The 27,915-nt window shown below is 46.8% G+C and overlaps 7 protein-coding genes across 8 annotated transcripts; 4 read left to right on the top strand and 3 right to left on the bottom strand.

Annotated features, from left to right (window-relative positions):
- Nucleotides 1-27: 27 nt before the first annotated feature.
- DFL_008046 (uncharacterized protein) lies at nucleotides 28-1,749 on the top strand (the record flags this gene model as incomplete). Its single annotated transcript, XM_067637724.1, has 3 exons — nucleotides 28-92; nucleotides 181-222; nucleotides 285-1,749. The coding sequence occupies 3 exons, from the start codon at nucleotides 28-30 to the stop codon at nucleotides 1,747-1,749; spliced, it is 1,572 nt and encodes a 523-aa protein (XP_067485684.1).
- A 444-nt stretch (nucleotides 1,750-2,193) lies between these two features.
- Nucleotides 2,194-3,833, bottom strand: DFL_008045 (uncharacterized protein; the record flags this gene model as incomplete). 2 transcript variants are annotated; one of them, XM_067637723.1, is made up of 5 exons in its annotated part: nucleotides 2,194-2,248; nucleotides 2,331-2,649; nucleotides 2,744-2,928; nucleotides 3,170-3,457; nucleotides 3,781-3,833. In XM_067637723.1, 5 exons carry the CDS (start codon nucleotides 3,831-3,833, stop codon nucleotides 2,194-2,196), a joined length of 900 nt encoding a protein of 299 aa, XP_067485683.1. The 2 variants fall into 2 exon arrangements, with proteins under 2 accessions (XP_067485683.1, XP_067485682.1); XM_067637722.1 differs by having other exon boundaries at nucleotides 3,200-3,457.
- A 4,711-nt stretch (nucleotides 3,834-8,544) lies between these two features.
- DFL_008044 (uncharacterized protein) lies at nucleotides 8,545-10,675 on the top strand (the record flags this gene model as incomplete). The annotated part of the gene is made up of 5 exons (XM_067637721.1): nucleotides 8,545-8,652; nucleotides 8,711-8,822; nucleotides 8,890-9,634; nucleotides 9,696-9,850; nucleotides 9,909-10,675. 5 exons carry the CDS (start codon nucleotides 8,545-8,547, stop codon nucleotides 10,673-10,675), a joined length of 1,887 nt encoding a protein of 628 aa, XP_067485681.1.
- A 2,007-nt stretch (nucleotides 10,676-12,682) lies between these two features.
- DFL_008043 (uncharacterized protein) lies at nucleotides 12,683-13,428 on the top strand (the record flags this gene model as incomplete). Its single annotated transcript, XM_067637720.1, has 2 exons — nucleotides 12,683-12,805; nucleotides 12,871-13,428. 2 exons carry the CDS (start codon nucleotides 12,683-12,685, stop codon nucleotides 13,426-13,428), a joined length of 681 nt encoding a protein of 226 aa, XP_067485680.1.
- Nucleotides 13,429-15,660: 2,232 nt separating this feature from the next.
- DFL_008042 (uncharacterized protein) lies at nucleotides 15,661-18,587 on the bottom strand (the record flags this gene model as incomplete). Its single annotated transcript, XM_067637719.1, has 8 exons — nucleotides 15,661-15,729; nucleotides 15,788-16,428; nucleotides 16,481-17,069; nucleotides 17,126-17,592; nucleotides 17,683-17,998; nucleotides 18,053-18,175; nucleotides 18,232-18,308; nucleotides 18,377-18,587. 8 exons carry the CDS (start codon nucleotides 18,585-18,587, stop codon nucleotides 15,661-15,663), a joined length of 2,493 nt encoding a protein of 830 aa, XP_067485679.1.
- A 1,503-nt stretch (nucleotides 18,588-20,090) lies between these two features.
- Nucleotides 20,091-21,359, top strand: DFL_008041 (uncharacterized protein; the record flags this gene model as incomplete). The annotated part of the gene is made up of 5 exons (XM_067637718.1): nucleotides 20,091-20,110; nucleotides 20,182-20,292; nucleotides 20,486-21,028; nucleotides 21,088-21,151; nucleotides 21,213-21,359. 5 exons carry the CDS (start codon nucleotides 20,091-20,093, stop codon nucleotides 21,357-21,359), a joined length of 885 nt encoding a protein of 294 aa, XP_067485678.1.
- A 594-nt stretch (nucleotides 21,360-21,953) lies between these two features.
- Nucleotides 21,954-26,607, bottom strand: DFL_008040 (uncharacterized protein; the record flags this gene model as incomplete). The annotated part of the gene is made up of 3 exons (XM_067637717.1): nucleotides 21,954-25,064; nucleotides 25,128-25,604; nucleotides 25,912-26,607. 3 exons carry the CDS (start codon nucleotides 26,605-26,607, stop codon nucleotides 21,954-21,956), a joined length of 4,284 nt encoding a protein of 1,427 aa, XP_067485677.1.
- Between the last annotated feature and the right edge of the window lie 1,308 nt (nucleotides 26,608-27,915).

Genomic DNA, 27,915 nt, shown 5'->3' with positions numbered 1-27,915 from the left:
GCATGAACAAATACCTTCGCAATCACAATGGCTTCCGAATCAACATACAAGATGTGGGTCGGTGGTGCGGTGAGGGATGGAAGAGGGGACATGTGGGTTAACTTATCTCTTATGAAAGTCGAGCTCTGTGGATGCTTTAATTTAACATCGCCATCATCATCATCATTGAATTTGAAACAGTATTCCAATCGAAGACCCGTCTACTGGCGAAATATTTGCACAGTCAGCCCCACTCTACGACGCTCTTTTTTTTTAAAAAAAGTACTGAGCTAACGGGAGGATAGGTGCCATTCCGCTTCTCCTGAGGACGTCTCCGATACAATCCAAGTTGCCCATGATGCCTTCCAATCTGGTATCTGGTCCCGCAAGTCACGCCATGAACGTGCCGGTGTCCTCGAAAATGCAGCCGAGCTTCTTACGAAAAATTTACTGGAACTTATCCCAATCGAAGTTCATCAAACTGGCCGCGCGATTCGTGAAATGAACGCTCAGGTCCCCTCTCTTGTCCGTTGGTTCAAATATTATGCCGCTCTCCTCCGTACCGAGGAACGGTCTGTACTTCCGACTTCAGGAAAATTACATAATTGGATCGATAGAAAGCCGTTAGGGGTGGTTGTCCAGATCACACCGTTCAATCATCCACTTCTTATCGCTGTTAAGAAACTAGCACCGGCTCTGGCAGCTGGTAATTCTGTCATCTTGAAACCGAGCGAGCTTACGCCATTGACCTCCCTGCTTCTTGGTCAAATTTTGAAGGAGGCAGGTCTTCCAGATGGTGTCTTTTCGGTTCTTCCAGGGTACGGTCCCATTACTGGAAAAGCACTCGTCTCTAACCGATTAGTTCGCAAAGTCGATGTTACAGGCGGAACAGAAGCTGGAAGAAGCATCGGCCAGATCGTGGGTGGAAACTTGGCAAAGTATACTGCCGAGCTTGGAGGCAAGGCACCCGTTATAGTATTCGAGAAGGCAGATATCACAGCAGCGGTCAACGGAGTTTCGTTTGGGGCCTTTGTTGCAAGCGGGCAGACTTGCGTGGCAGCAACTAGGATTATTGTGGAAAACAGTATCTTGCAGAAGTTCAAGGATGCTCTTGTTGCAAAGGCGGCATCGATAACGAAGCGGATGGGAGACCCCAAAAATCCGGAGTCGATGATGGGGTCCTTGATCTCTTCTACTCAATTGTCGAATGTTTCGAAACTTGTTGATGAGGCTGTCGACAGTGGAAGAGCAGAGGCGGTTATTGGAGGTAAAAGGATGCAAGGCAAGAGCCCACTGGACGAGTTTAATTACGACAACGGATACTTCTATCCACCCACGATCCTTGTCCCTACTGGCATTTCAGCTACTGATAATGCCGCCATTTTATCAACCCAGATCTGGATGAAAGAAGCATTCGGACCCGTCATAGTAGTGGTGGGTTTCAAGGATGAACAAGAAGCTATCAGCCTTGCAAATGATAGCGATTTTGGACTCGGCGCTGCGATATGGACGCAGGACCTGAGTCAAGCTTTTAGAGTATCAGAAGAGATTGATTCCGGGATTGTGTGGATTAACACCCACCATAGGAATGATCCCAGTAGTCCGTGGGGAGGTACGAAAGGTCCTAGTGGTGTGGGAAGCGAGAATGGAATCGACGCATATTATGCATATTCAAAGACCAAAAGCACGATTGTGAACTATGCGTCGGCGGAGGAGATGAGGGGGGATGACTGGTTTCGTGAGGGCAACCGGGATGTAAGATACGGCTAGGTTCGCGCTAGAGTGTACTTTTTGGGTCGGCGAAGTCGAAGGTATAGAGTAGGTCGTTTACTATCTCGGATCTTTGAAGCTTCTGACTCGGACATGTAATGAATATTGATATAATACAAGCTAGAAAACCATACTGGTCTAATATACATTCCTTTAACTATTACTGCATACCTCCCAGCATTTCTTCTAATATCTGACTCTTCCCAGATCACATTGCGTTTGACAGTTGTCAGTTCATCCTTCTCTAGTCTAACAATTTTCCTCTGCCAACCACCTTTCGATCCATACCTATTCCACCCGCGCGATTGATTGCTTACAAAATCTATATATTCTAGGTCATACCACCCGTCCACAGGAGAAATACCATCCCAACCTTGGATGCAATTCTTAATCGCGAACTCTACGCTCTCCATATCTTGGTACCCCGTTGGGTTATATACCCTACTATCCCTTGGTCACGGTACTCTCTGAGACAATCATAAATATGGACAGGAAAGAGCTACCCCCAGCCTCTATTAGTAGTTGTTTCATCAACCCTCAGATATTGAACATTTGGAAATCGTCGGGCAATTTCATCGTACCCTGCTGCCGGGACACCGGTTGATCCGTCGAATGTGATCCATAGGTCTTTTACCGTCGGGTAAGTTTGTAGTATGACGCCTGGAGCGAATCCGGCGGGTGTATGGCGGTAGGAGGTTAAGATTGCTTGAGCGGCTACATATAATGTTTTGAGGGTCGAGATTGAAGACTGGAGGATGGGAGCATATGCACCCACGAGATCGGCGATGATCGCGACTTTTTGGAGAGATGGAGGGGTCAGGTTTACGGTTGCATCAGATAGCGAATAGTGATAATTTCCCTCAAGACTCGAAGTTTGCGAAAATAATTCCCCTGATGATTCTGAACAGGATGTATATAATTCGCTGAATTTACCACTGCCGGGTTCCTCGCGGTGGTGGGGCATGTAATTTAGGACTATTATTAATTTGGATACCATGCGTAAGTTGAGATTTGTGGAATATGCCGGCGAGAAGGTGGCTTCGGATTTCTTTGGAGCAAGGGAAGGAAATTGTGAGGCTGTTGAGGGAGGGGAAGACGGAGAGGACTTCGTAGTAAACCCGAATCAGGTCCACCATGGAGGTTAAGGTGGAGGCGGAGAGGTCGGTGAAGGTTATGTGACTAGTTTGGATTGTACTAGGTTAGCTTTTGATCTTGGGCTTGGAAATCTTAGGTCGAGTTCCCTGTTAACATGTTATACATGTATAGTAATCTCGGGATATTTCCAATTAATTGCGAAGAGTTTTATGGGTAGCATCTAGGTCTAGGCATGACGAAATACAAAATACACGGAGGTCACATAATCCGTGCATCATATCGAGTCGCCTATATATGTCTAAAATATGTAAAGATGTTTACGAACCGAACATTAGATATAATGTGCGTAATATACCTATCTTCAAGGCCGTCAATAAAGGCAAGAGATAGTCGGATATGGCGAAATATGAGCGGGAGAGCGATTTCGCGGTGATATTTAGAGCGGAGTGGGAAGGCCTTGAGATCAGATGTCGGTAGACCCTCGAGTATTGAAAACCAAATTCTGGCAGAAAGTTCATTGCATCGACGGAGACCTCTTGGGTGGTATTGTGGACGTCTGGTTATCTGTGGCGTTCCGAATGCGGGGAATGCATTGAAACTGAGGATTAGGTAACTGGGCTTTGTTTTGTTAAAAATAATAACTGATATAGAGATCCGACCCTACTTTTACAGTCTATAGCTGGTACCAATATAGTGACATCTGTCAATGTATACGCGTTCTAGCCGCAGCAGATTTCATTGAATCCTTGAAGCCTTGTCCGACGTCCGGCGAGGGACTAACACAACTAAATTGGACAGTTCAGCAAGACCTGCATTAGCGTCCAACCAATGCGCATGATGCCTATCGATATCAACATATTTGCGGAGTAAATTTGCTGACAAAAAGTCTTCTGAATACCGACTACAACTTTATCAGATCGCGATATCAATACTTACATCTTCACGATACCCTGCAAAGCCGACTTTTGGCCATTTCCTAGAAAGTGCATTGTCCGTTTGGAGGATTCAATAAACGTTCGTAGGGACCCAAACACCCTTCAAGGAGTCTACGATCTTGATTATTTCATTTCGAGAAAAGTAAGGTGGGAGAGACGTCAGCTGGAGTGGTGGAACTGCGGTAGTTGCGCGGATGGGGAAACTTTCATATCGATACTTGGGAAGATACGAGAAGGACAGAGTAGTCATGAGAGCTCATGACATCTCGGGGCTGACTGATGTGGTAGAGCCAACCGCCGCGACCCAAATGCTGGTCTAAGGTCAACTCCGCGGGCAGGATATATCGATAGCTATCCACCAAAAGATATACATTTCATACCCGTGGCCTGCAGCCATCGAAATCCCAAAACCCGGGTCATTCATAGGACATGGCATCAGTACCTACGACGAAGGAACCGAGCTTTGTTGCCGACTTGAGGTCACCCTGAACCCTCCACGAGGCCCTGGAGACCGGATATTTCGATACCCGAACACAATAGCTTCCCAAAATCCAATACTGCCATTGAACGCCAGCTCCCTCGAACTGTCATCGATTCCTACTAGTAATCTTCGGGGCCACACGCTGCCGTTTAAACTCAAAATTGGGCTAAGTGAGCCTCGAGTTGCAGGCATAGTTGTGATCTATTCTAAAGATCTGAGGCGATTGCCGGAGGCCGGCATGGAATTCCGGAAGGGATGGAGTGCAGATGTTGCGATAATTGACAGCAAATGACAACCCCAAATCGAAGCGTTCATAGCGGCCGTTGCGAGTCGACAATGGTTGATGGAACTCAAACTGTGAATTCAAACTCAGATGCTAGCTAGCTCACAGCCAAGGCAGGAGAATCAGCTGCTTCCGAAAGTTGATACAGCGAAATCGAATAAGGAATCTATGAGATGCAACGAGGATTCACCTGCAAGGGGACGGTCCGATCGTGACTTGTCATGAGTGCATTCCTGACTTTTGTTTCGAAACACGGAATCACCTTTTAAATCCTTTTGGATTGGTGCGCCATGTCCGGAAAAGATCTACTCACAGGCACAAAATTGTCCAATGAAGGGTAGTGTTGTTCCGCTTTTTGTTGAATTGTCCATACAATCATGCGCTGAGCTGTCGCGCAAATATCAAGGGATAAAATTTCACCGATACACGGCACTTGTCGGGGAGCTCTCCCTCTTGTTGGAGTGGATTATACTGGCTGGATGGGACCGAATCGCAGACGGACACATCTAGATCAAGAACCTACGAATATCGGACCTTGGTTGTTAATAATAGAACCCGCCACCCTATTAATTTATCGAAAGATGGATGGACATTAATTTATTCTCTGTCGATTAGCTGGGTTTATATTTGGCTGAAAATCCGATGTTATAACAAAAAAAGCGAAGGAATCTGGAAGATAACAGAGTTGCTAGTTATCCACATCAAGGGCGGAGTGACGCCTAAAAACGACCCTGTGTCGACGGCATGCATAGGAATGTTGGTGCTCCTGTTGATGAATCAGTTCAACTTTCATGCCAGGGCGACTTTCGAACGGCGGTGCCTTGCTTAATCGATAGATATAGTTATTTTGTACTAGGCACTGCAGGCCAACGTGTTGGATTTTGTGTGTTCGCATGGTAGGGGCGCGATCCTAATGGCGCCATATGGCTTGCTCCCACGATCGTGCTAACTTTTTGCCAAAAGAACCCTTGCTTGCTGTAAAGACCTCGTGTTCGTTCGCAGTGGAGCGCACATCCCACGGGCTATAACGTTAGACCACAAAAATAATATTCCGTGGTTGCACTGTGTATTTCGGCCAATATCAAGTCCGAATGTACCCATTTAGGTGACTCGCGCTTATATCAGTCAGACACTATACAACCCGACTTTGTATAGCTGCCCGGCCGAGGGCTGGGCCGTAACATTATATTTATGAGGTCACCGTCGATAGCTCGGGGGACTAAAAACTGAGTGCCGAAGCACACCTTCTTCATCTACGGCCGGAAGTTGTAAGAAAGAACTGCCGTTGTTACCTCAAAGGTTGCCAAGTCAGATGTTTAATGAAAACTACAGATCCCAAAATGGATCTCCACAGTTTCCATCGGCGCACGCCTTGAACAGAATTTCCCGTCCCCCAGATGCAGTCTCCTCATAATGATGGAAATGTGTTATACAGAGGTTCACAGACCTCGCTTAGAAAGGGAATATGTGTGATGCCCTTTTGCATAACTCCCTCAGGCTGGCATTCAGCCAATAGATATCTCGTTTTCAGCCTTCGCTTAGAAGCACGGTACAAGGGTCGAGGTGTTTTCCTTCTCGGGTGACCTTCACCTTCTTTCGGGTTCAAAGCATCGGTGGCGATGTTGTTGGAAAACTGTTTTTTGTTGAAAAAACTAGATTAGTATGTAGGAGATAACAACAGGGACCACGTTGATAAGTCAAGGCAACTTAGCAAGAAGTCTCAAGCAGAAGAGATTACAACAACAGTGAAGTCCGGGGGTCAAAAAAATAAAATAAAGAAAAGTCAGACAGCCTTGCAGCTTGTTAGACCAATACTATCGTCCGGGACTCCTCTGTCCTTCACGTCGATAGACTCTTGATGGAGATAAGTGTCTCTACCATTTTGCATGACCCCAGAAACAAAATCAGTCTTCCATGCATGCCTAGACTCTAAGGTTACCTCGCCAAGCATGCACTTCCCTACCCGCGTTCCTGCTAATGGTCTGAGATCTTGGGTTCTGATAGGGCGACGTTCAAAAGATAGAAGTGTTATTGCAGCCATTGCATCATGCAGCGAAAAAAACGATGCTTTTTTAGTTCAGTCCACAAAGTGTCCGCGCCCCACGGCAAATTCGCTTTTTGAAGCAACCTGCCAATGCAAATGACATCTAAAATCCGGGCGGGAGAAAGCCCTAGTGGAGTCTCTTTGTGCTGGCAAACGTTAGAAACCGTTAGCAATTGGCCGTGGCACTCCACAGGCGTTAGCTTCAATAGAATCAATCAGTTTACTGCAACCAGACGGCAAATGCAAGATATGTTTCTGATTCTGTTCAATGCGAACTTGCGGTCGGCATAGTTTTCTTTGTCTTTCTGCGCCGCGCAGCGACCTGTCATTCGTTTTGAAAGAAACGCGATCCCGAAGCTCTTGTCTTGTGAAAGCAAGGTTTACTTCGGGCTCGGAAAGATGGTACCGATCGTTTGATCGATGCCATGGAAGAACCCCGGCAATATCAACACATCGTGCGTGCATGGGAAATTAGAAGGAGGGTACTAGCGACTCAACAGTATCATAGACTTTCATGATCGTATCATAATGCCATGGTGGTGCTCTATTTAGGTCAGTTCCGATAGTTAGTTTTGGTCCAAGTTCTAGGTTGCCAATCGAAGTCTCAGGCCGGCGATTCTTCCGATCCGTAGACCATGTACGGAAAAAAAAAAGCTCGTTCAAAGAGAGTAAAAGATGGGCTGGTGCAGTTTTTTCCCTGCAAATGACTTCGTGGCGGTCTGCGGTTTGAGTGGCTGTTGTGTCCCCATACCTCGGCCATCGATCCCTTGTCAACCACTCGGTTTTTAGTGCATCTTTCGCATTGTCTATGTACCAAGAGAATCAATGCCAATTATAGTCACACCAGGTACGGAGTTTCTCCATTGGCAAACGAACCCATGTTGCCGTATGCACGGCTACCACATCATCGATGCAAAGAAGCAAAGAGGCCATGATTAGTACTAACTGAATCGTACTACACTGTACATAGTACGTATGGTGAATTTGGGTTCAACCTATTTGCTAATGATCATGGCGCTGTTCGAGGAGAGACATGACACGGGACGAGTACTCGTGTGTTATTAGTTTCTGTATCGCATTTCTTTCCTTTTGATGTCCTTTGAGCGACATTTTCTCATTACCGCGATACGACGGCGCTGTCACGTCAATCGTTCCCCGATATCTACACAAACCAAAGTCCTTAAATTTGCAAAGCTCAAAGACGAAAGAAGAAAAGAGGGCTGAATGAGGTTCAAGAAAGACATAGAAGTGGGGTTCAAGACCCTTGTTCCCTGCACGTGCAGCTATTGCTTTTCCAACAATGTTGTGCTCTTTGGCCAGCTCTCCCGCACCCCCAAACATCACCAACGGGATACAACCTCTCGCATTTTTTGGTTGTGTCGATTTCGTGATTTTTATGGAAATATTGTCCATACAAAGTTGTCACACGGAGGTAGCCATGCCAGTCCACACACCCATGTCCACGAGGATGATTCCCAGCCCATATGGCCTTGTGGAGCGAGCTCATGAATTGCAAGGGCAAGATGCAATCGGTGGTCCCCACAGAACACCACTTTGGTCCCAATGACTGCATTGCCCTCAAACGAAAACTGGCGGGATAGACAAGGTCAGGGAACAAGGGAGAGCACCGATCGAGCTCACAACCTCTCCCATTTTTCAGGAATAGATTTCCCAAGAGGTTGTATCGATATATAATACGATACATCTTGCTACATCTTGCAAAGACCTCCATCACTCACTTCCTACTCCATTCCCACACTCAATTGACTTGCCATTCATTTGTGCTAGTCTGGCTTCTGAGAGGAAGAAGAAGAACGCATATTGATATCTATCATTCGTTCTTCATCAAGCAAAGCACGTTTCGCCTCGTTCAGAAACGTCCATCGTTCGCTCAAACCCATATCGAAGACTCTAGATTCGTTATAGAGACTTCTCTACACTCTACACATTTGCGAATATGGTTTCAATTTCCTCTCTTACCCGGTCCCTTTGGGTCATACCGGTGCTAGCTGGTTATGTGTCTGCCACTCACCCCCAGACTGTAACTATCACCGAAGTCACGCCGGTTCGTATAAATATTTCTCATCTTTCAATTGGGGCTTCAGTTCTAATATCAATTATAGGTCTACCAAACAGTAACAGTTACCACCACTAGCTGTTATACCAAGACCGTGGAGGGACAACCGACAACTATTACTGAGACTTATGTTTCTACTAAGGTTGAGGTTTCTTACTGTAAGTTGATTTTTATTCTTTATAAAATTTCGCTCGAGAGATTGATATATGCTAACTGAAATCGAAGGCACTGTCACCCATACTGCTACGGAAACCATTCCTGGACCTACAGAGACCGTTGAGATTCCTGGGCCTACAGAGACCGTCGTTGATACCGAGACTATCGTCAACACCGAGACCATTGTTAATACCGAGACCATCGTTGGACCAACAGAGACCGTCGTCGGACCAACTGAAACCGTCGTTAACACAGAGACAATCGTGAACACGGAAACCATTGAGGAGACTGTGACTCTTCCAGGGGGTACCGAAACTGTCAAACTCCCAGGAGAAACTGTCACTCTTCCAGGAGAGACTGAGACTGTCGAGCTCCCAGGAGAAACCATTACCCTCCCAGGCGGCACTGAGACTATCTCGATCGTGGGCCCAACTCAGACAATCTACAAGAAGAAGATCAAGACTATCACCGAAGCCGGTGAAGTTACGACCGTCACCGAAGCCGGTGAAGTCAAGACCGTAACCGAAGCTGGTGAAGTCAAGACCGTAACCGAAGCTGGTGAAGTCAAGACCATCACTGAAGCTGGCGAAGTCAAGACCATCACTGAAGCTGGCGAAGTCAAGACCATCACCGAAGCTGGCGCCAGTGTTACTTACACTGAGACTCAAATCGTTCCTACTACCGTCTACATCAAGAAGTACAGGACCACTACTCTCTACCAGCCCGTCACCACCACCTGCTATGAAACCAAGACCATCACCACCACTGACTATGACAACGTTGTCAAGACTATCACCACTGAAATCCCAGTCCCGTAAGTATTCGCTTTTCTCCATTTGACAGTGGATTTTGAGTACAGGCTAATAGGCACACAGAACCACCGTCTACTCCAACGTTTATGGTGTCCAGACCGAATACGTTCCAACCACCATCTGGAAGAAGAAGTACGAGGTTCAGACCATCACTCTTCCAGGAACAACCCACTACATCACCGAAGTTGAGGGCGAGACTAAGTACATCCACAAGACTGGTAAGATAGTCACTTTTTTCACTGTGCTATATTTTAACAATGCTAACACGCGATATAGCGTACCTCACTGTTGAGGAGATCTACACTGCTACTGTCACCGACTACGAGAAGATCTACAAGACTGTCACTGATGTCGACACTATCACCAACTACCAGACTATCTACAAGACTATCACCGAGGTCACCCCTGTCACCTACACTGACGTTCGTGGGTACACCGTCACCGACGTCGAGACCAAGGTCCACACTATCACCGAGTCTTCTGCCTACCCAGTCTACCACACCAAGGTCCACACCGTTGTTGAGCAGTCTCCCTACCCAGTCTATGAAACCAAGGTCCACACTGTCGTCCAGCCATCCCCATACCCAGTTTATGAGAAGGTCTACAAGACTGTCACTGAGGAGAAGCCAGTCACCTACACTGATGTCCGTGGATACACTGTCACTAGCGTCGATACCGTTGTCAAGACCGTTGTTGAGGAGAAGCCATACCCATCTCCAGTCTATGAGAAGGTCTACAAGACCGTTACTGAGGAGAAGCCAGTCACCTACACTGATGTCCGTGGATACACTGTCACCAGCGTCGATACTGTTGTCAAGACCGTTGTTGAGGAGAAGCCATACCCATCTCCAGTTCCATACACCGTCACTCAGCCATCTCCATACCCAGTCCCACAGGAGACTACTCCTACAACCACTCCTACATACGTTGCACCATCTGTAACTTACACTCCTCCACCAGCCTACACTGGTGCTGCGAACAAGCTTTCTAGTGCTCCGGGAGCTTTCGTCGCAGTTGCCATTGCCTTGGCTGCTCTCTTCTGATCGAGTTGATGATATCCTTGGTCGCATCTTCTCTCTCCGATCTACTTTTTGACGGGTAATTCTTAATCTAATTCATCAGTATCATTTGAGCCGTTGGTTTGGCTCGATTGTAATTTTTTCTTTTTTTCTTTCTTAACTCTTTGGCATGGCCGAATGGCCACGAGACACGACCACACACTCCCTTATACCCCTGTTTTATGCATTTTGGGGCTTGGCAAAAAAGCATTTTTCTATCACAGTCACTCCTTCTGGCGCACGATTTGATTGTTTTATTTGCTAGAGTATTTAGCTATTTTCATTGAAACGGAAAGGTATAGGGAGGTATAATGTTATTTGGGAAACGAAACAAAAAGGGAATATTCATGTGTATAGCTTTTAGCTCCTTTTTTTTATGTATTGGTAATGAAATAAAATAACCTGAAGATGTCTTTGATATTACGTTCCCCGTGCAGGAAAAGTAGCAAAATTACCCAAGTGAAACAGACGCTAGTTGTTGGCAAAGTCGCCGAAGCCCGAAGTACTGATACATTGACGATACTTTGGCAGTGGGCGTGTGGTATTTTGTGTGTTGGGAAAACGTCATGTCAGTGGCAATTGATGGTCGAGCTACGTCAATCCGCTTCCCTTCTGGGAATAACTTGTCTCCAGGCTGTCAGATTGGGAATTATTTATGTCGATTGTGCAACCTGGAAACCTCGTATTGACTGACAAGCAATGTTACGGTCTTCACGCAGGAATATATTTGGAAATGACCAGTTGGAAATTCTAATTAGGCTTTAGTCCAAACATTTGTTTCGTATCAAATGCCAGAGCAAGACAGAGTCTGGGTAACCCGTACCATTGATTCGTCTCACCAGTCCGTTCTGTGAGCCAGGGTTTACGTCTGTATTGGAGCTAATTTCATTAACTAGGGCGCAACCGTGAAACGCTCATAGTTAGTACTTACATGCATAACTACAAGACATAGGAGAAACATCTAGTCTGGTTTCTTCTGATAGGCTGGTATGCCTCGAATTCTTGAAAGGGAAAAAAATGAGGCTCTAGAGTAGTATAGTGTGTAAGCTTATTAAGCTGAGCAGAGAGACTAATGCGGCGCGTGTATCTTATAGGGCAATTTAATTTCAACCTCACTCTGTCTCAGATGGCTACTGAACCTCCGTTTGTAACCATCTGCACGCAAGGGTCAAGGCCATCTACCAGCAACTTTTGTTCCTGCATAATATCCAACCTACATCTGGGATAGTTCCCCAGACTTGACACAGAGACCTACCACATCCGAAGTAGATACCAGGTAGTTTTTTATCTTATCTTATATTTCTTCCTATCGTTTTGGTCAGCTGAGGGCCGACAGTATGTGCGAAAGAACGCATTTGGTGTATGCCTGTGGCCATACTGTAGTCCACAGCCGCACGTCTTGCAAAACCCAAGTCGAAAGCAACGATGCATCGGTACCGGATGGCTTGGTCGAAACATTTTGCTCTGAATATCAGGAGGAGATCGAGATACCGGAGGAGAAGGACTGCGCGTCCTGTGTTCAGGCGAGGGAGCTGGATCATCTCAATAAGCTGAAACTCGAGCCTCTCATTCTTGTTGAGGAGGTTGAAATTGAAGCCGAATGTTGATATCGAGGTATACTTTGGGGGGAGGGGGGTTATGGCGATGAATGTTCCTACTGTCCCTGTATCATTATTCCGCAACATCGGAACGCAGTTCTCAGACCATCACTCCTTCAATCTTTTTAACGTCACTGGACTCCTATTTTTCTCCTTCAGAGCTCGAGCCACTGGTAGCCCTGATGCTCCTCACGTCTTCATCGACTTTTCCATCTGTATATATGCCAAAAGTAATCATCTTCCGGAAAGAGACTTCCCTCCCTACATCCTGACTCAATACCTACCTCATAATTTTCCTCCTCATCAGCTACTACCCTGTAGCCGCAGTTGCTCCGGAAGCTTCTCTCTCTCACTAGTCTTCTAGCGCCATCACTATCATTCCAACATGACCACCATGGAGAGAGCTCCTCGGCTCACAGAGATCAAGAGCGAATCCCGATACGTTCTTAAAAAGGGCTATGCCAGGCTCGTGGTTCCTAAGTACCCCCAATACAATGTCGAGACGGCTGACCTCAAGGTAATCGTGTACAAGGATTGGTTCGAGCTTGAGAAAGCACCAGCGATCCCACAACCTTTCGCAAGGTGATGCGTAACAACTCCCTTTCGATCCTCTTCGAATCCATTACGAAGCTCGAACTTCCGAAGGTTGTTTACCTCCTTCACCACGAAAGGTTTCCCATCTTCATCGCCAACGCGGATACCATCGAAACTGCGACCATTGGTGGCGGCACCTTTCAACTCGAGAACACCACCGGGATCCCTATCGCAGCCGGAAGGATCAAGCGATTCAAAATCGTCCCCAGCAGCAATGGGAACCTCGCGCCCGAGGTCTTCAATCCCGTCATTGAATGGGTCTGTACCGGCAACTATACCGGTACTCCATATAGTTTCGATGAGAAGGCCAATGAAGAGAGTACCCTCTTGGACAAAAAGGTGGCCATTGCATCCCTCCTAATGGGAGAAGAGGATTTGTTGGTCATTGCCATTCAAAAGCTCAGGGTTCGTATGGATCTTGCCACAACTGCGGATAGGAGAAAGACTAAACAGTTGTTCGAAATTTTGATCGATGCTTTGATCAAAAATCAAACTGGAGACGTTTCGAATGATGCGGATGACGAGGCAACTGATGAAACTTTCTAAGGAGCCGTCAACGAAGCTACGGACAATGCAATTGACGAGGTTCTCGAGGAACTGGGTCATCCAACTCTGGGTCAGACTGGTCGTGCTGGCGATAGTGACAAATGGGGGAAGAAAAGTTACTACCAAGGTGGGAGGGGTGGAGGGAGAGGTGGTGGGAGGTGTGGTGGAAAAGGCAACGACAACAACCAACCGGGAACCAACACGACCCAACCTGCTTGAGCCTCTCCATTTTCTGGGATAGAAACTCGGCTTCTACTTGGTACATTACCTTGCTTTATATTACTTCTTCGTCCCTTTCCCTTTCCCTTTCCATCTTTCTTTCGGGAGAATTCGGGACACATTATTCTTTTTATTCTTTTTATTCGAACCGCCATGACACTCAAAAGGCAACAGAAGTGTTGCATTTTTGTGTTGAGATAGCCTGTATATAACTTAACGGAAGGCTGGCGTGTTTCTAACATACGAGATTTTACTGGAAGCTAGCGAAGGGACAATCCTCCAGCTGACTGAAATTCAATGCAAAGCCCTATCGGCATATCAAAAACGTTGAAAAAGGAGTTACGGAAAGTGAATGGCGTAACCAAACATCCTCATGACCCTTCCGTGGGGGGAATAATACCCAAAGCCAGGATTCATTAGAGCTAGTCTGTAAATGACTGATTACGTCCCTGTAAGTAAGTTCAGGAGTTAAGGATAGCTAAAGAATATGATCGGTTTAGTGTATAGTCTCCGAGTCCTGCAAGTGTGTGGTCAACCTGCTGCTATCCAAGCGAGGATAGCTGGGCATGTCAAACAAGGGCGTTATCGCTTCATGGAAGTAGGCATGCAGGCTGCGGTGCTCGGCTCGACTCTCAGGAGCGAATTCGATCGGTGGTTGGGACGCCACTTTACTTCTGGGAAATTGAAGTCAGAAATTCCAATGCTCTGCAATACAATACCTGTGCATCTATGGGTCAGCCTTCTACAGAGGGTGGAGGAGTTTTTGCTCCCGTATAAGGGTGAGTCGTATCTGCAGGAAGTCAGTACAGGCATAACTAATATACACTCAAGCTGCGTAATTCAATTTTATTACTTTCCTATATTCTTGAACATCGTATAAACGGAGAAACCCACATGTGGGATTAAATTTCGGGATACTATCTCCTGTACACATAGCTTATATGCACGCAAACTGGTAGCTATCCCAGGAATCCTTATTCAAGGCCCCGAGGACGAGCAGTAAAGGTTACGAGAAGCAAAATGAGTACCCTTTCTACCCGTGCATTCGAGTTTTATCCATAATGAATCTACTATCTATCCTAGGATACTATAATGCACTATGGTGTATTACTACTTAACGCTCCAAAACTAGGCTGGCACATCTGCATAGTTGGTTTATGGCTAGTAGCCAGCCTCAAATCGATCGATGAGGTAGTCAACCGGTCCTCAACCCCTGCAAGTGACGGTTAGCTGATAGGCCTGCTTGCAATGGGTTAACTTCGCCGACGGCTTTTTATGGTGGTCCGCCAGTGTCCATTTTGCACGACTTCCTTGTCTTTCAAATCCATATTCATACTCAGCAGATATTTTTCAAATCCTCACAATATGCAACAGCTCAAAGTACACGTACGCCGCCAACCTAGAAGGGGGAACTATCCAAATTTACTGCCAGCGGCTGTAGCAGCTCTGGTGACACGAATGGGAGTGAATTTGAACCCGGACGACGAAATAGTAATCAAAAGATGGGCTATAGGCAGATACCGGATTCCGCTCAAGTAGATCCGGATCGGAATTCCCGTCTCTGGGATGGCAGCCTAAGTAAGAACCCCGTACCTAATCACTAGTCGCACCGGATGAGTGATTCTTTTGAGGGGAGAAATTTGCACTGCTAAACTTCACACAATACAGGGTGGCAGTCGATGCCTAAATTCCATCTGGATTTAATTGCTGCAGCGAAGAAAGGCGATCTAGAAAGATGCCAGCGCATAGATTTAAACCTCGCGCCGATCATCTCGTCAACTCTGCCCATTAAATTTAACAAAAATAAGCATAACCTCGGTTAAGAGCACAATTTATACGTCCTGTATAGCTGTATAGACAAAGCTACATGGAGAAGACTTGGCCAACGGTAAGACGTTAGACTGGAGTCGCCGGAAATTCGTATATTCAAAACACACCCTCCTAAATCTTTATGTATGTACATCACCATTCCAAATAAAAAATATATACAAGAAACTACTTGATGTTAAAATACTACAAGCATTGTGCGTAGTATGGGTTCAAAGTTGAGCAAGTAGCTGTTGGAGAGCATACGCTTGCGCCCTATATTAAGTTTGTTGTTAGAATTTGTTCGAAACAAAAATTTAAGGCTTAAACTTACTGTATAACCTATTCCACCACATTGGCCCCATTTGCTCTGCAGTGGGCCCTCGGCTGGTGGAGTGGTGGTGATAATCGCGGTTGTAGTGGTTATCGCTGCCGTTGTGGTCCTCGTGGTAGTGGGTGCTGTCGTTGAACGTGTAGTGGTGACACGAGTAGTCGTTGGGGTGGTCGTTTGTGCAGTCGTAGTGGTGGAAGTGGAGCCACCGATTGTGGTTGTAGTGCTTCCGCTAGGGCCCATAGTTCCCTGAAGTCTAATATCTCGGGAGCTAGCACCAATGAAGATGTTGAAGTTTCCAGTGGGTACGACCCAACGTTGAGAGGCGGTGTTCCAGTATGCTAGATCTTTCCTCTTGAGAACGAAGGTGGCAGTGCCGGAAGCACCAGCAGCTAACTTGAGCTTCTGGAAGCCGCGGAGTTGCTTCGGTGGTGTGGAGGGAGATCCTGCTGGAAGACCAATATAAAGCTGGGCTACTTCGGAACCGGCGACGCTACCAGTGTTGGTGACGCGAGCTGTGATTGTCGCAACAGGCTCATAGAGAGCTGGGTAACCACCGGGGGCGTTTTGAGTTGAGGAGACCGGCCCAGTTGTGGTGCTGGTATAAGAAATCACAAGGTTGCTGAATGAAAATGTGGTGTAGGCTACCTGAGTTAGCTATATCGATTGGAGTATCGGGATATTATATGCACCTACATAGACCGAAGCCAAACTCATATCGTGGGGTAATTCCTTGAGCATCGAATCGACGGTAATCAATGAAAAGACCTTCTGGGAAGTTGTCGTCGCCGTTGACGATGCTGGTACCATAATCGGTTGGAGACTTGGCGATGGTGAATGGAAGCTTTCCACCTGGGGCCTTGCTACCATAAAGAACATCGACGAGACCATTTCCACTCTCTTGTCCGGGAAGCCCGGCCCAAACGACAGCGATGACATTCGGGAGGTCGACAAACTGTTCTAAAATGATTGGTCCAACGGAATGGATCACGACAATCGTCTTAGAGTTGACTGCGGCAACTGCTTTTACGAGATCGTTTCCACCATTCCAGGGATCCAGGTTGTTTCTGTCTCCGTTGTTCCCTTGCACTGTGAGATATCCTTCTCCAGAGTTGGCGTTAATAAATACAATTGCCGTAGAAGCGGATTGAGCAGCAGAAGCTCCCTGGGATGCATTGTCTGTGGTCGACGTAACAACAGTCGTACCATCAGCTTGGGCTTGAGCGCGGATAGCGGTGAGCGGATCAATCAAATAAGGGAAGTTGGTAGTTCCGGATCCCCATCCCTAAGAACTGCCTTTAGTAACTGTTTTTGTTAGAGAGGATAATGAGACTAGCCTACCATTGCAAGGGTACCGTCATTGCAAGCTCTGTCGCTGCAAGAGTTAATACCGGCTGGGTTGTTAATCGCATCCCTTCCAATAATAGCTAACGAGGCTGGGTTTTTCAATGGAAGCGCATTATTGACGTTCTTCAGTAGAATAATACCATCACCCGCAACTGTTCGGGCAAGATCCTTGTGGTTTCCAGAAACGTCGCCGCCTCCGTTGTTATTCCACGAATTGAAGCTAACGGATGGGTAGTTTTGGTCCTGGCCGACGAGATACCAACTGGCAAAGATACGCTTTACCATGTCATCGAGGCGAGAAGTAGATACACTGCCTTGGTTGACGGCGTTTAATAGGTTCTGACCCCAAACGAAGTTGTTGTCTCCAAAGTTATCGCCTGGCATGGTCATGTCGAGACCACGAGTGGCACCACCGGTGGTGGTTCTAGCATTCCAATCGGACAGAACCTGCCCTCTGAAACCTAGATTTGGATTCTTGGTTAGTTCGATGTATTTATGTTCTGAAACCATGGCATAATGTAATATATCATAGCGAATACGTGTAGACTTACCGAGTTCTCCCTTAAGAAGTGTATTCAAAGCATAGTCGTTATCGCAAGCCCAGCTGCTGTTAAGTCTGTTATAGCTGCACATGAAAGTCGCAACATTTGCTTTGACAGCATCCGCAAAAGGCCAAAGATACAGCTCGTGCATTGTCCTGTCGTCGATATTGCTACTCATAGTTTCTCGGTTTCTTTCCTGCTCATTTCCAATATAGTGCTTTGCGCAAGCTTGGACGCCGACGCTTTGCATACCAGTGATAACTTCTGTCATACCGACACCTGCGTGGTACGGATCATTGCTGTAACCCTCCCAATTTCTTCCGGCCTAGCCTGCATGTTAAAATCAAGCTCGAAAGCTGTTGAATTCGAAGGAATATACCTGTGGGATCTTTCCCAAGGCGCCAGATACTGGTGCAAGTGCAATATTGACACCTTTTCCTCGGAACTCCTCGCCCATAGCAACTCCTTGCTGTCTCATAAGGTCTTTATCCCAGGTAGCACCCTACGATATTTCCTTGTTAGTGTTGTTGGAGTAAATTTGATATAACTTTGACTAACCAAATGGATAGCAGCCGGGAAAGCAGTGACGCCGCTTGCATATCTGACTCCGACAGGTCCATCCTGCAGGCACAATCCTGGTGAATTGAAGGAACATCAGTAACGGATTCTGCGTTGCCGTACAATTCTACAACAGATTGCTTACCTGGAAAGCCCGCGCTGCTAATAGCTGCAATGTTTCCGACACAAGGACCTTTCTGCCAGCCAACGCCGGTGACTATATTGATCTTCTGTTGTAATGTGAGTTTCCCCAGCATTGTCGTAGCTTTCGTGTAGGCCGCATCCCAGTTGAGATTAGACTGGGCGAAGGCCGCCGGCACGGTCAGCGCCGTCAGTAAGAGAGTCGACGACAGCATTTTCCCAATTAACGACAACGAGCTTGCAAATCTAGTCGTTACGTGATTCCTTCTCTTGGACACTGCCCTCGAGCTGTCCTTCTCCTTCAAGGCGACGACAGCTTATTTAAACCATTACTTTTCCACCTGGGCTTCACGTTTCAAGTAAACCATGACTAAGGGCTTGATATGCCTCCCTGGCCACATTGCCCGCCTAGCCTAGGTATTAAATCTCGGTTTCTCCCAAGCTCGATCCAAGATAGTTGGCAAGTATCAAAAACTCCCTCAAATCCCATATCCTGTGCCCTAATCACACTATCATCGGGCCGGCCTACTGTGCGACTAGAACAGCAGCTCTTCAATTGCTTCGATAGGACTATAAGACGGGGTCATCATGTGCTTCGATCGTGATTCCGCCAGGAACCTTGGCCCTAGATGAAGTTAATATCTAGTCGGAGAACGGACCGAGTGGGGGAGCCGGTCTTGTGATTATTCGCCTAGCTATTAGAAACCCAGATACAAGGAGGAAAGCTTGCATGATATTAAAACGGCTAATATTGTGGTATAATTAGGTTAGAGATATTCCAGATGAAATTATTAGATCGACAACCAGAAAATACCCCGAACAAGCCAAGGGTCTGCCTTGGTGTTGAATACGGGCCGATGTTCCTGAGGGCCGTTTCAGGTTCGTCCAAAGTCAACGTTCCGACGAAAGACTAGGTATGTCGTCATAGTTTTATATTAGAATGAGGAGAACATACCGAACCCCGGAATGTACTTTCAGGAATCTTTATTAGTCATGAACCGGCCTTCCCACAGATTTCTTGGGATCCTCACCCTATCACGTAAAATGAATGTGGCCTGGCATTGTGGGCGAGAGTCTTGTGGCGAGAATGTTTCAACGTGTTGGAAAATTAGCAACACATTGTGTTGTGGAGTTAATTGGTGTATACAGCAGCAAGACTGTATTAGTGCGACCAAGCCCGCCGACCAGCTTGGTTACACAAAGTGGACTTGCAATCAAATTGTTTCTCTTGGGAACTTGACCAAGTCCCGCCGAGTTGGGTACATGCAAGACTGCTGGTTGACGCTGAGATCTTATGATCTGGGTGAGATTTCCCTTATTACTTTTTCACGGTATAAGATCGTGGTAAGATCGTGGTAAGATCGTATTGTTGGCAGCTATCTATATTTCGCAGAATTAAAGGAACTACACATAGCTATCACACCATGGTATTGTCGGATGACTAATTTAACCGAATCAGATAATCATGAGGAAACAAGAATTAATTTTGCATCCCACGGCAGTTGTAGGGCTAAGCTCAAATGCTCACAGCAGGACATTATAACCTACTAGATATCGATCGATGGGTATGTTGCGCAGATACCTAAACGGTACGGTCTCGACCGCAATCTTTAATCCCCAATATCCCGCGTAACCAACAATTGCACAAAGATCTCGACGCCCCTGTTGCTAATATAACGGCAACTAAATTCAATGGCGAAGATTTGCCACAAAAGACCATGGACCCGATATCTAGACAGTAAGCTTAAAGAGCTGCTCAGCTTTCAGATTACCACATGACGGTCAATGTCAAATCAAAAAAATTTCTAGCAATCTAAAATCTGGAGCTTGGTGGAACAAAGCCCGGTTATTTGATTCAGGTATCATCTCAGCTCAGATCAAATATTGGTCGCCCAACTGTGGCCAAATACCGCTAACCTAGTACCTGAGCTCACGGATGGGCATTCTTAAACTTTCTGTGTATTGACCATATGGAAATGGCCGACTTTCATAGTATACACCTGTCTGCATCTGGAATACACAAGAATTAGGCCTGTCAGTGATATTTCAGGTATATATCTGCAGACATATGAAAGCTCTGATTCAATCCACCAATTCTAACCTGTCGAATCAGTTTTACTGGTGACTGCCTTTCCCACCCACTGTCGGAATCTACGATAATATCCCACTTGACATCTGTAGCACAACATGAAGTTACAACTCTCATTCAATGCTCTGCCGTCAGCGGAATAACTCTATTCCAACTAGGCGCTGCAATAGTGCTCGGGGATCCTGTTCAGATATCGCCTCGTACCCAGGACCCCGTATCACCTTTCTATCCCAGTACTCTCGAGGACTTAACTCTAGTTCGAGCCGCCTATGATGAACTAGGACATCAGATCCAAGCTAAACTCTACAAGGTCATTCCAGAACGTGTTCCCATGGTCACCGATAAACTAGAAGGAACTGGCTCTATATGTCCTGCCAAAGACAATATCCTCTCCGATCTCATAATAGAAAGCTTTCGGCAGCTTTCCGTTCGATTTCCTCGATTCCGCACCGGCATTAACGCAACCGCGCCCAACGGTGTAGCACCAATTTCTTGGAAGGAGTTTAACGATAATTATTCCAAACTTGATGCCGCGGTAACATTTACTTTGAAAGAGATTGAAAGCAAGTTTGTTTTATCCTTGCTGATACCGATACTAAAACTTGCGACGCGGTCTGTGGTGGCAGTATGATACTAGCTATGATCTGTGGTATCCAAATTATGGTTACGAACCTGCAGGATTCAATCGTGGTATGTTTTCTATATAAATTTTGTAACTCTGATTTGCTAACTAGCATCGCTTATTTAATAGAAACTCGATTTTATTCTTGAAAATGGCATTGCCCCGAGAACGTTTGATGGGCCAGCCCAGGATACTACTGAAGACATATTCGGAAAGATAAAGGCAACGAGAGAATTATTCGCAACACTGGGGAAGATAAATGATGTTAATCCGTAACAACAGGGGCACAACAATGTGTCAGCTTGCTTGCTGAGCTTGCTGCCGCAGGGCTTGTTGGAGGTTAGAAGGGATCATTACAGGAAGTGGTGGTGGTGGGCTTCCCTTCCTCCCGAATCTGCCAGGATTTGGAGGATAGCCTGTTTGTTGATGGTGGAGTTTGGACCTGTTGTCGATAGCATCTACTATTGTATTTTAGGGACAAAACTAGTGCTAGCCCACCAAACTACGTTTGATCAGTTACCTTTTATATTTATGCGTGGATATTGAGATTATACTGGGAGGTTATGATTAGTATAGTTTTTAATAACATGTCCATCACTAAATTCGCGACGTCCCCATCAACTTAGCCCAAGTCGCGCGAGCACTGAAACCGTAGTGACTATGTAGTCACTTTTAACAACATCTAAACTCATTAAAAAGCATTGAAAAATATCCAAATGAATGACAAAGAACGACCGTAAAAGTAATAATTAATATGATAGTAACTATCCAAAATAATGATGTCCCTATGAGGCGGATGGATATATGAGAGGTAAAGCACCAAAGCCTGAACTCCAAGAAAAACAAAACATCGACGATCACGAAAACTGTCTAATCATCAACTCCATAGTCACCATACCGCCTTGGCGCGCGTCTCGCTTTAAGCATGGTAGCCGTGGAGGTAGGGGAATAGTACAGATTTAACATATTCCGACCACCACAAGACTGTGTAGTATTACCCAAACACTTGATAGTGCAAGCCGCCGTTCCACTGGTAGGAGTAAGCAGCGGTGTAGTTGTCAAGCTGGTAGCCCAACACTCTCGGCCGTATTCCAGACCAGCGTAGTTGTAATTCTTGGCCTTGGCGACTTGGAGACAGACTTCGACGTTCATAGTGTCATTGGCCACGAGTTTGAGGAGCTCGTGCTTAGTCGGGGCGGGGTATTCAGTGTAGCAACCGAGAGAATAGTAGCCAAAGGCATAAGTCGTAGAAGCGGAAACCGAAGAAATGGTGGTTGAGACGAATGTCGTACTGGGGGCAGTTGTTGGCGGAGTGGTTGGCGGCGTCGTGGACGGTGCCGTGGAAGGAGTGGTGGAAGGAGTAGTGGAAGGAGTAGTAGAGGGAGTGGTAGAGGGAGTGGTGGATAGGGTAGTAGATGCAGTAGTGCTAAGGGTCGTTACAACCACAGGAGTCGTGGTCGTGGTCGTGGTTGTAGTCGAGGAGCTTGAAGTAAGGTTGGCTCTTAACTGGTAAAGATCAAACTTCTTGCCGGCACCACAGTACTCAGTCGAATTTCCCTTACAGACCAAGTTGCATTGAGAGTCGGGGAGCGTGACTCCAAAATTAACTGGGCCTGAAGAACACCAACATTCTCCCGCATACTGTAGACCCACCCACACCTTGGGCCAACAGAACTCAAGACAGCGCTCGACGGTCATGGTAGAGGATTCGCTTCCAAGAAATTGACCGCCAGCCATAGCACGTCCAGTGGTTGGCTCAGCGACACAACCAATCCAAGTATAGTTAACATTTCCAGGGTTATGAACAGTCGAAACTGGTGGCGGTGGACCTGTCGTCGTTGTCGTTGTCGTCGTGGATGAAGTTGTGGTAATGACTGAAGATGTTGTGGTAGTGGTGACTGACGTCGTAGTGGCAACTGGCGATGTTGTAATAGTGATGACTGAAGAAGTTGTAGTCTGGGAAGATGACGTTGTCGAGCTCATGGTGGTAGTGGTGCTTGAGGAAGTTATGGAAACCTTAGTCATGTCATAATAGACATTCATGAGTGTTCCAGTACCACCGCAGAACTGAAGCGGGCTGGTTCTATCTCCAGGGCAGACATAGTTGCACTTGGATTGGAAACCAAGGTCATCGATGAAGCTTGGAGCAGATCGTTGTGGCATGGCAGTTCCACACCAGCACTCCCTCGTATACTGAGTGGCGGCGATAGGCTTTCCGAGGGCTTGGCATTTTGCAATACATTCGGCGGCGTCGTTTGTGTCGGAGCTACCGGCTTGCTGGAAACAACGGGAAGTTCCAGAAGCACCGCAGGTAGAATCTTTATAACAACCAGCGAATTGATAGAGAGCCAAGACACCATTGAGGGGCCCAAGCTGCCGCGGCATGATAGTTCCCTGGAAGTTGACGAAGTTTTCTCCTCCCCAGGTTTCATCGTTGAAGTTAAGAACGAAGGCGCCGGTGACTATTTTTGGTTGAGTGTTAATGTAAGCAATGCCGGGCGTGAAGCTGACATTTCCATATGCACAGTCGTTCGGTGCAATTTGCAAACCCTCTGGGAAAACTGTCTCGATATCTGCGTAAAGGTAGGTAGTAGAGACGGGTTTAGATTTAGTAACTGCCAGAGGGCTACCACCTCTATTGCAGACTCTCATAGTACGAATGGCAACATTTCCTGGAATGGCTTCTAGTTCATGGAAATCGTGTGTATCACGCCAATTTAGGTTCCAGAAACCTTCAGGTGTGGCAACCGCGACTTCAGCCTTTGGCGAAGCAGAAGCCGTTCCTGATAATGTGATACGACCGATTCCCCCGTTCGTGGAGATAAAGAATGCCGTTCCATAATCCGATAATTGTCCATTGACCGCATAGAAATGCATGGCAATCGTAGTTTGAGAGCCTGGTGACAAGGTACTTCCGATTGAAGGCAACGAAGAGGATTCTACGTTGAACCCGGTTCCTACAATCTTGTAATCTGAGTTGGTGCTGTTGGTAGTGATATTGTGATACGTTTCACCATCTTCTGAGTAGTAGTAGCCAAGAATTTGGAGCGGCTGGAGACCAGCGTTTCCGAGCTGGAAAGTACCGGCTTGGCCCTCTGGTTCGGAGGGGGTTCCGACGATGATGGGATTGAAGGAATAATGGACTGGTGAGATTGTAATAAATGCGCCTTCGCTCACGACGTTGCCTCTGAGACCAATAGGAACATTACTTGTGAACTGGTTTGCAATAGATGGAGTGACGTTAATGGTAACGGTTGATGTTCTAATTCCAGGTGTATCCGCTGGAACGTTCCAGGTAACTTGAAAGGAGAACGATGCTCCAGCAGCAAGTTGAGCTGTTGGTAGAGAATCGTTGCTAGCTGTGTATGGACCGTCTCCGAGAACAATATAGCTGACCTTCAAACTAGTTGTCGTCTGGCAGGTAACGGTTCCACTCTCCGTGGTTCCGAAAGGTGAATCTCCAAAATCGATTCCAGTGCAGTTCAAGGGCAGGTTAACTGGACTTCCTAGACACATAACCTTGCCACCGCTGGTAGAAACGTAGACAGTTCCATCTCCAAAAGCTGGACGCTGGAACTTGTTCAGGCCGCCTGTTGCCGGGATATTGAGTTTAACTAAGACACCATTCTCTGGGACGGCCTTAAAGGCAACCAAACCGGCGTTGTTATCAGCGACCCAGACAATACCAGTACCTGGCTGGCCTTTGTAGGAAGTGATAGTTGGGGGTCCAATACGTCCGCTGATTTTGTCGGCGCTAGCACCAGCGAAAGAAAACTGGGGTGTGCCATCAGCCTTGAAGCCTAGTTTGTACGCTTGAATGGGAGTTGTTGATGGAACGAAGTAGATGTAGCCACCATCAAGGGGATATGATCCAGATCCTCCAAAGGTTGAAGCACCGGTGTTTATGGTCTGGATGACGCCGTCTCCGCCGCCAGGCCCATTACCATAGCCACCCAAATTGTCGGCATTCAGAACATACATCTATAAAATCAAATCAATATAAGCCCAGTCAAAAGCGGCCAGATATATCTGGATGATACTCACGTATGCGTTTTTGCCATAGGTAATAGCCATCTTGCTAACGCCAGTGCCCTTGAAAGTATTGGTATCAAGCAACATAAGGCCCGCAGAACCCAAGTCCTCGTCATTGTTGTCGAATAGTGCGTAGTCGTACGGTTGAAACCAATCCTGAAGTTCGACTTTGCCATCACTGCCGATTCTAAGATTGACGACTGCTTCTCCCAAAGTAGCAAGCTTGACGGATTTTCCATCCAGACTCTGTCCCTTTTGGGCCTGCTTTCCCTTCCCGTTACCAGTGGTAAAGAAGAATCTGCTACCACTGTCCGAAGATAGACCACAGCCACCCATCCAGATACCACCCTGTCCAGAGCTTTGTGTCCAGTCGTTGAGGCCACCTGCTAACAGCCATGGCCTGATTTCGGTGGAGAAGTATGTCACAACGCGCTTTTCTGCTACATCGACGCCGATGACGGCTCCAGTGAAGTTCCATTTGTCGCAGTGCTAGAGATAAATCGTTAGCCAATGCCTGAGGCTAGCTGTGTTGCCGAAGTAGTATTTCCAAAGTGGGTAGGAGGATATAGAGTGACCCATTGGGGAGCCAAGGCGCGAAACTCTTTTGTACCAAGAGCTTCAGTTCGAGTTCCAAACTTCAGCCTAAATGGCACCCCTTGCAGCGTCAAATTTCGGCCCCTACATTACGCTCCAACGACGCGCAATGTTTCGGCATGTCAAGTCCGAAATTAGACCATCTGACGGTGCAGGAATATCTAACTCCTCAAACCCCAGACTAAACAATTATGCCACTTACCGATCCGAAGCCGCCATAAACTACACCATTCTTCATGAGAAGAGAAGGTCGCTGGAGGTGCACTCCACCAAAGAAGTGGATACCCGGGTCATTGTCAGCAACTGATCCATCAATCATAATCGGGTAGCCAGGCACATCCTCTAGCGTGGGGCTGTTAATGTCGACGGCGTGGAATCGATATTTTCCGTTGGCTGTGCCTTGAGTCGCACCACTAATATCGGCATACGATTTGCTGAAGAAGTACATGATCTCTGAATTCGGTTCGAGGACCGGCGTTCCAATGATACCAGCTGGACCTCCAAGATCGGGACAATTATCGGCATCTGCTTGTGTGAATGCTGCACCCACATTTCGCTGCTTCAAAGTGGCGATGTTTCCTCCGTTCTTTGCATCCTCAACATAAATGTTGTTCAGCGCGGAACATAGAATGACAACGGGCTTGTTGCCATTGAGCCCTTTGCTAGAGGTAAAGATGAGAGGCTTTGCAAAGAATTTTTCTCCGGGTTTGTAGGTTTTCGACCACAGCATGCCAAATGCTGCACTGCCTACAATTGCTGGATCCATGTTGTGGTTGTCCAAATAGCTCGATTGCATTTCGTCCGCATCTCGATAGGTATCTGTCGGCGCGCCGCCGGCATTGACGAGGGAAGGTAGAAGGCATGTCGCCAGCAAGGCAAATCTCTTGAGCGAGAACATCTTGGCTGGATATCGACGCCAAAAAGGCGGAAAGTAAAAAGCGAGTGGCCGAGGTCGGTAACGATCGTGTCCGATATAAGTTTGTATATCAAAGATATGTTTGTGCAACTGCAACCTTGCAGAGATGTGTAGAACCGCTTGCGCAGATAGTGTGCTTCCACCGGATCAGCAGTGCCCCAAGCCAAAACCTAGAAAATCAGAAAAGGCAGCATATGAAAGAAAGGAAGGAAGGAAGGAAGGCAGCGAGTACTGAAGGTTTATACAGAAACTTCAGCCGCAGACCAAAGAAAAAAAAAAAAGTTAACTATGAACAACCAGTTGGTAATTGGCTGTTTTGTCTTCCACCGATGGCAAATCCACCTTTGAGCGAGTGAATGGTGAAAGATGTTCAACAAAGCGGGCTAACGAAAAGTGATGGAAAAGGGCAGGTTTTAGATGCATGAACGCACTTGGCGAGTCGACCAAGGCTTTGGGCTTTCCGAAAAAAGCCATTCCCATAACCAAATTAAAGCGCGATTGTGTCAGTGGGAGGGACATGGAGAACGCAAAGCCGTGTTTATGGGGCTGCATCTGCTTGTAGGCCGACATGTGCCCCTGGACCAGCACATCCATGCATTCGTTAGGGGCCGGACCAAAGAGTAACCTCGCCCAGGATGCCGAGCCAAAGGGAGGAAAACATCTTTATATCAGCCGTAGAAAATTGTTCATCTGAGCGAAGAAGCGTAAACCGCCATTGGGCATTTGATTCCAAATTTGGCACTTTCTGCGAAATACTTGAAATTTTGTGGCGTATTGGTCGTACGGCCATTCAAGCCGGAGCCAGGTACCAGGCAACATCTACTGAGAGCGCAAAGTTTGTATCCGGCATTTTCCTATATACCTTTTGACATGGTGGATGTCATGTTGCAACCGTTACCCGTATCACGCATAAAGAGGTCGAGATTTGTTGACAGGGCTGGGCTGAGGCTCATATCAAGCCAAGTTTCTGCCCACTGTCAACTCCATGCACAAGCTTCGGACAAAGTCTCAGATTATGAGTTGGGCATGTCCAAATCGAATTTTGGCAATCTACGATTGTAATTGTGTAGTGGGAAATCCCAAGTCGCCAGCGTCAAAGTGTAAACGGCCCCCACGCGCATGTTTAACATCCACCAGCTTCTTTGAGACGGAGTGGCCAGCTTAAAATCATCTTCAAAACTTCGAATAAAGCCATGTTTAATTACAACCAGACCCCTTCCGATAATTCCATTACCCTAGGCTCCTTCCATCCCATCTGCCACGCGGGTCGAGATGGCAGGAACCTAGCGT

The sequence above is a fragment of the Arthrobotrys flagrans genome, assembly GCF_004000055.1.
Source record: "Arthrobotrys flagrans strain CBS H-5679 chromosome Unknown unitig_1, whole genome shotgun sequence".
Lineage (NCBI taxonomy): Eukaryota > Fungi > Ascomycota > Orbiliomycetes > Orbiliales > Orbiliaceae > Arthrobotrys > Arthrobotrys flagrans.
Note: the sequence above shows the minus strand (reverse complement) of the source record. Positions and strands in the feature narration are given on the sequence as shown.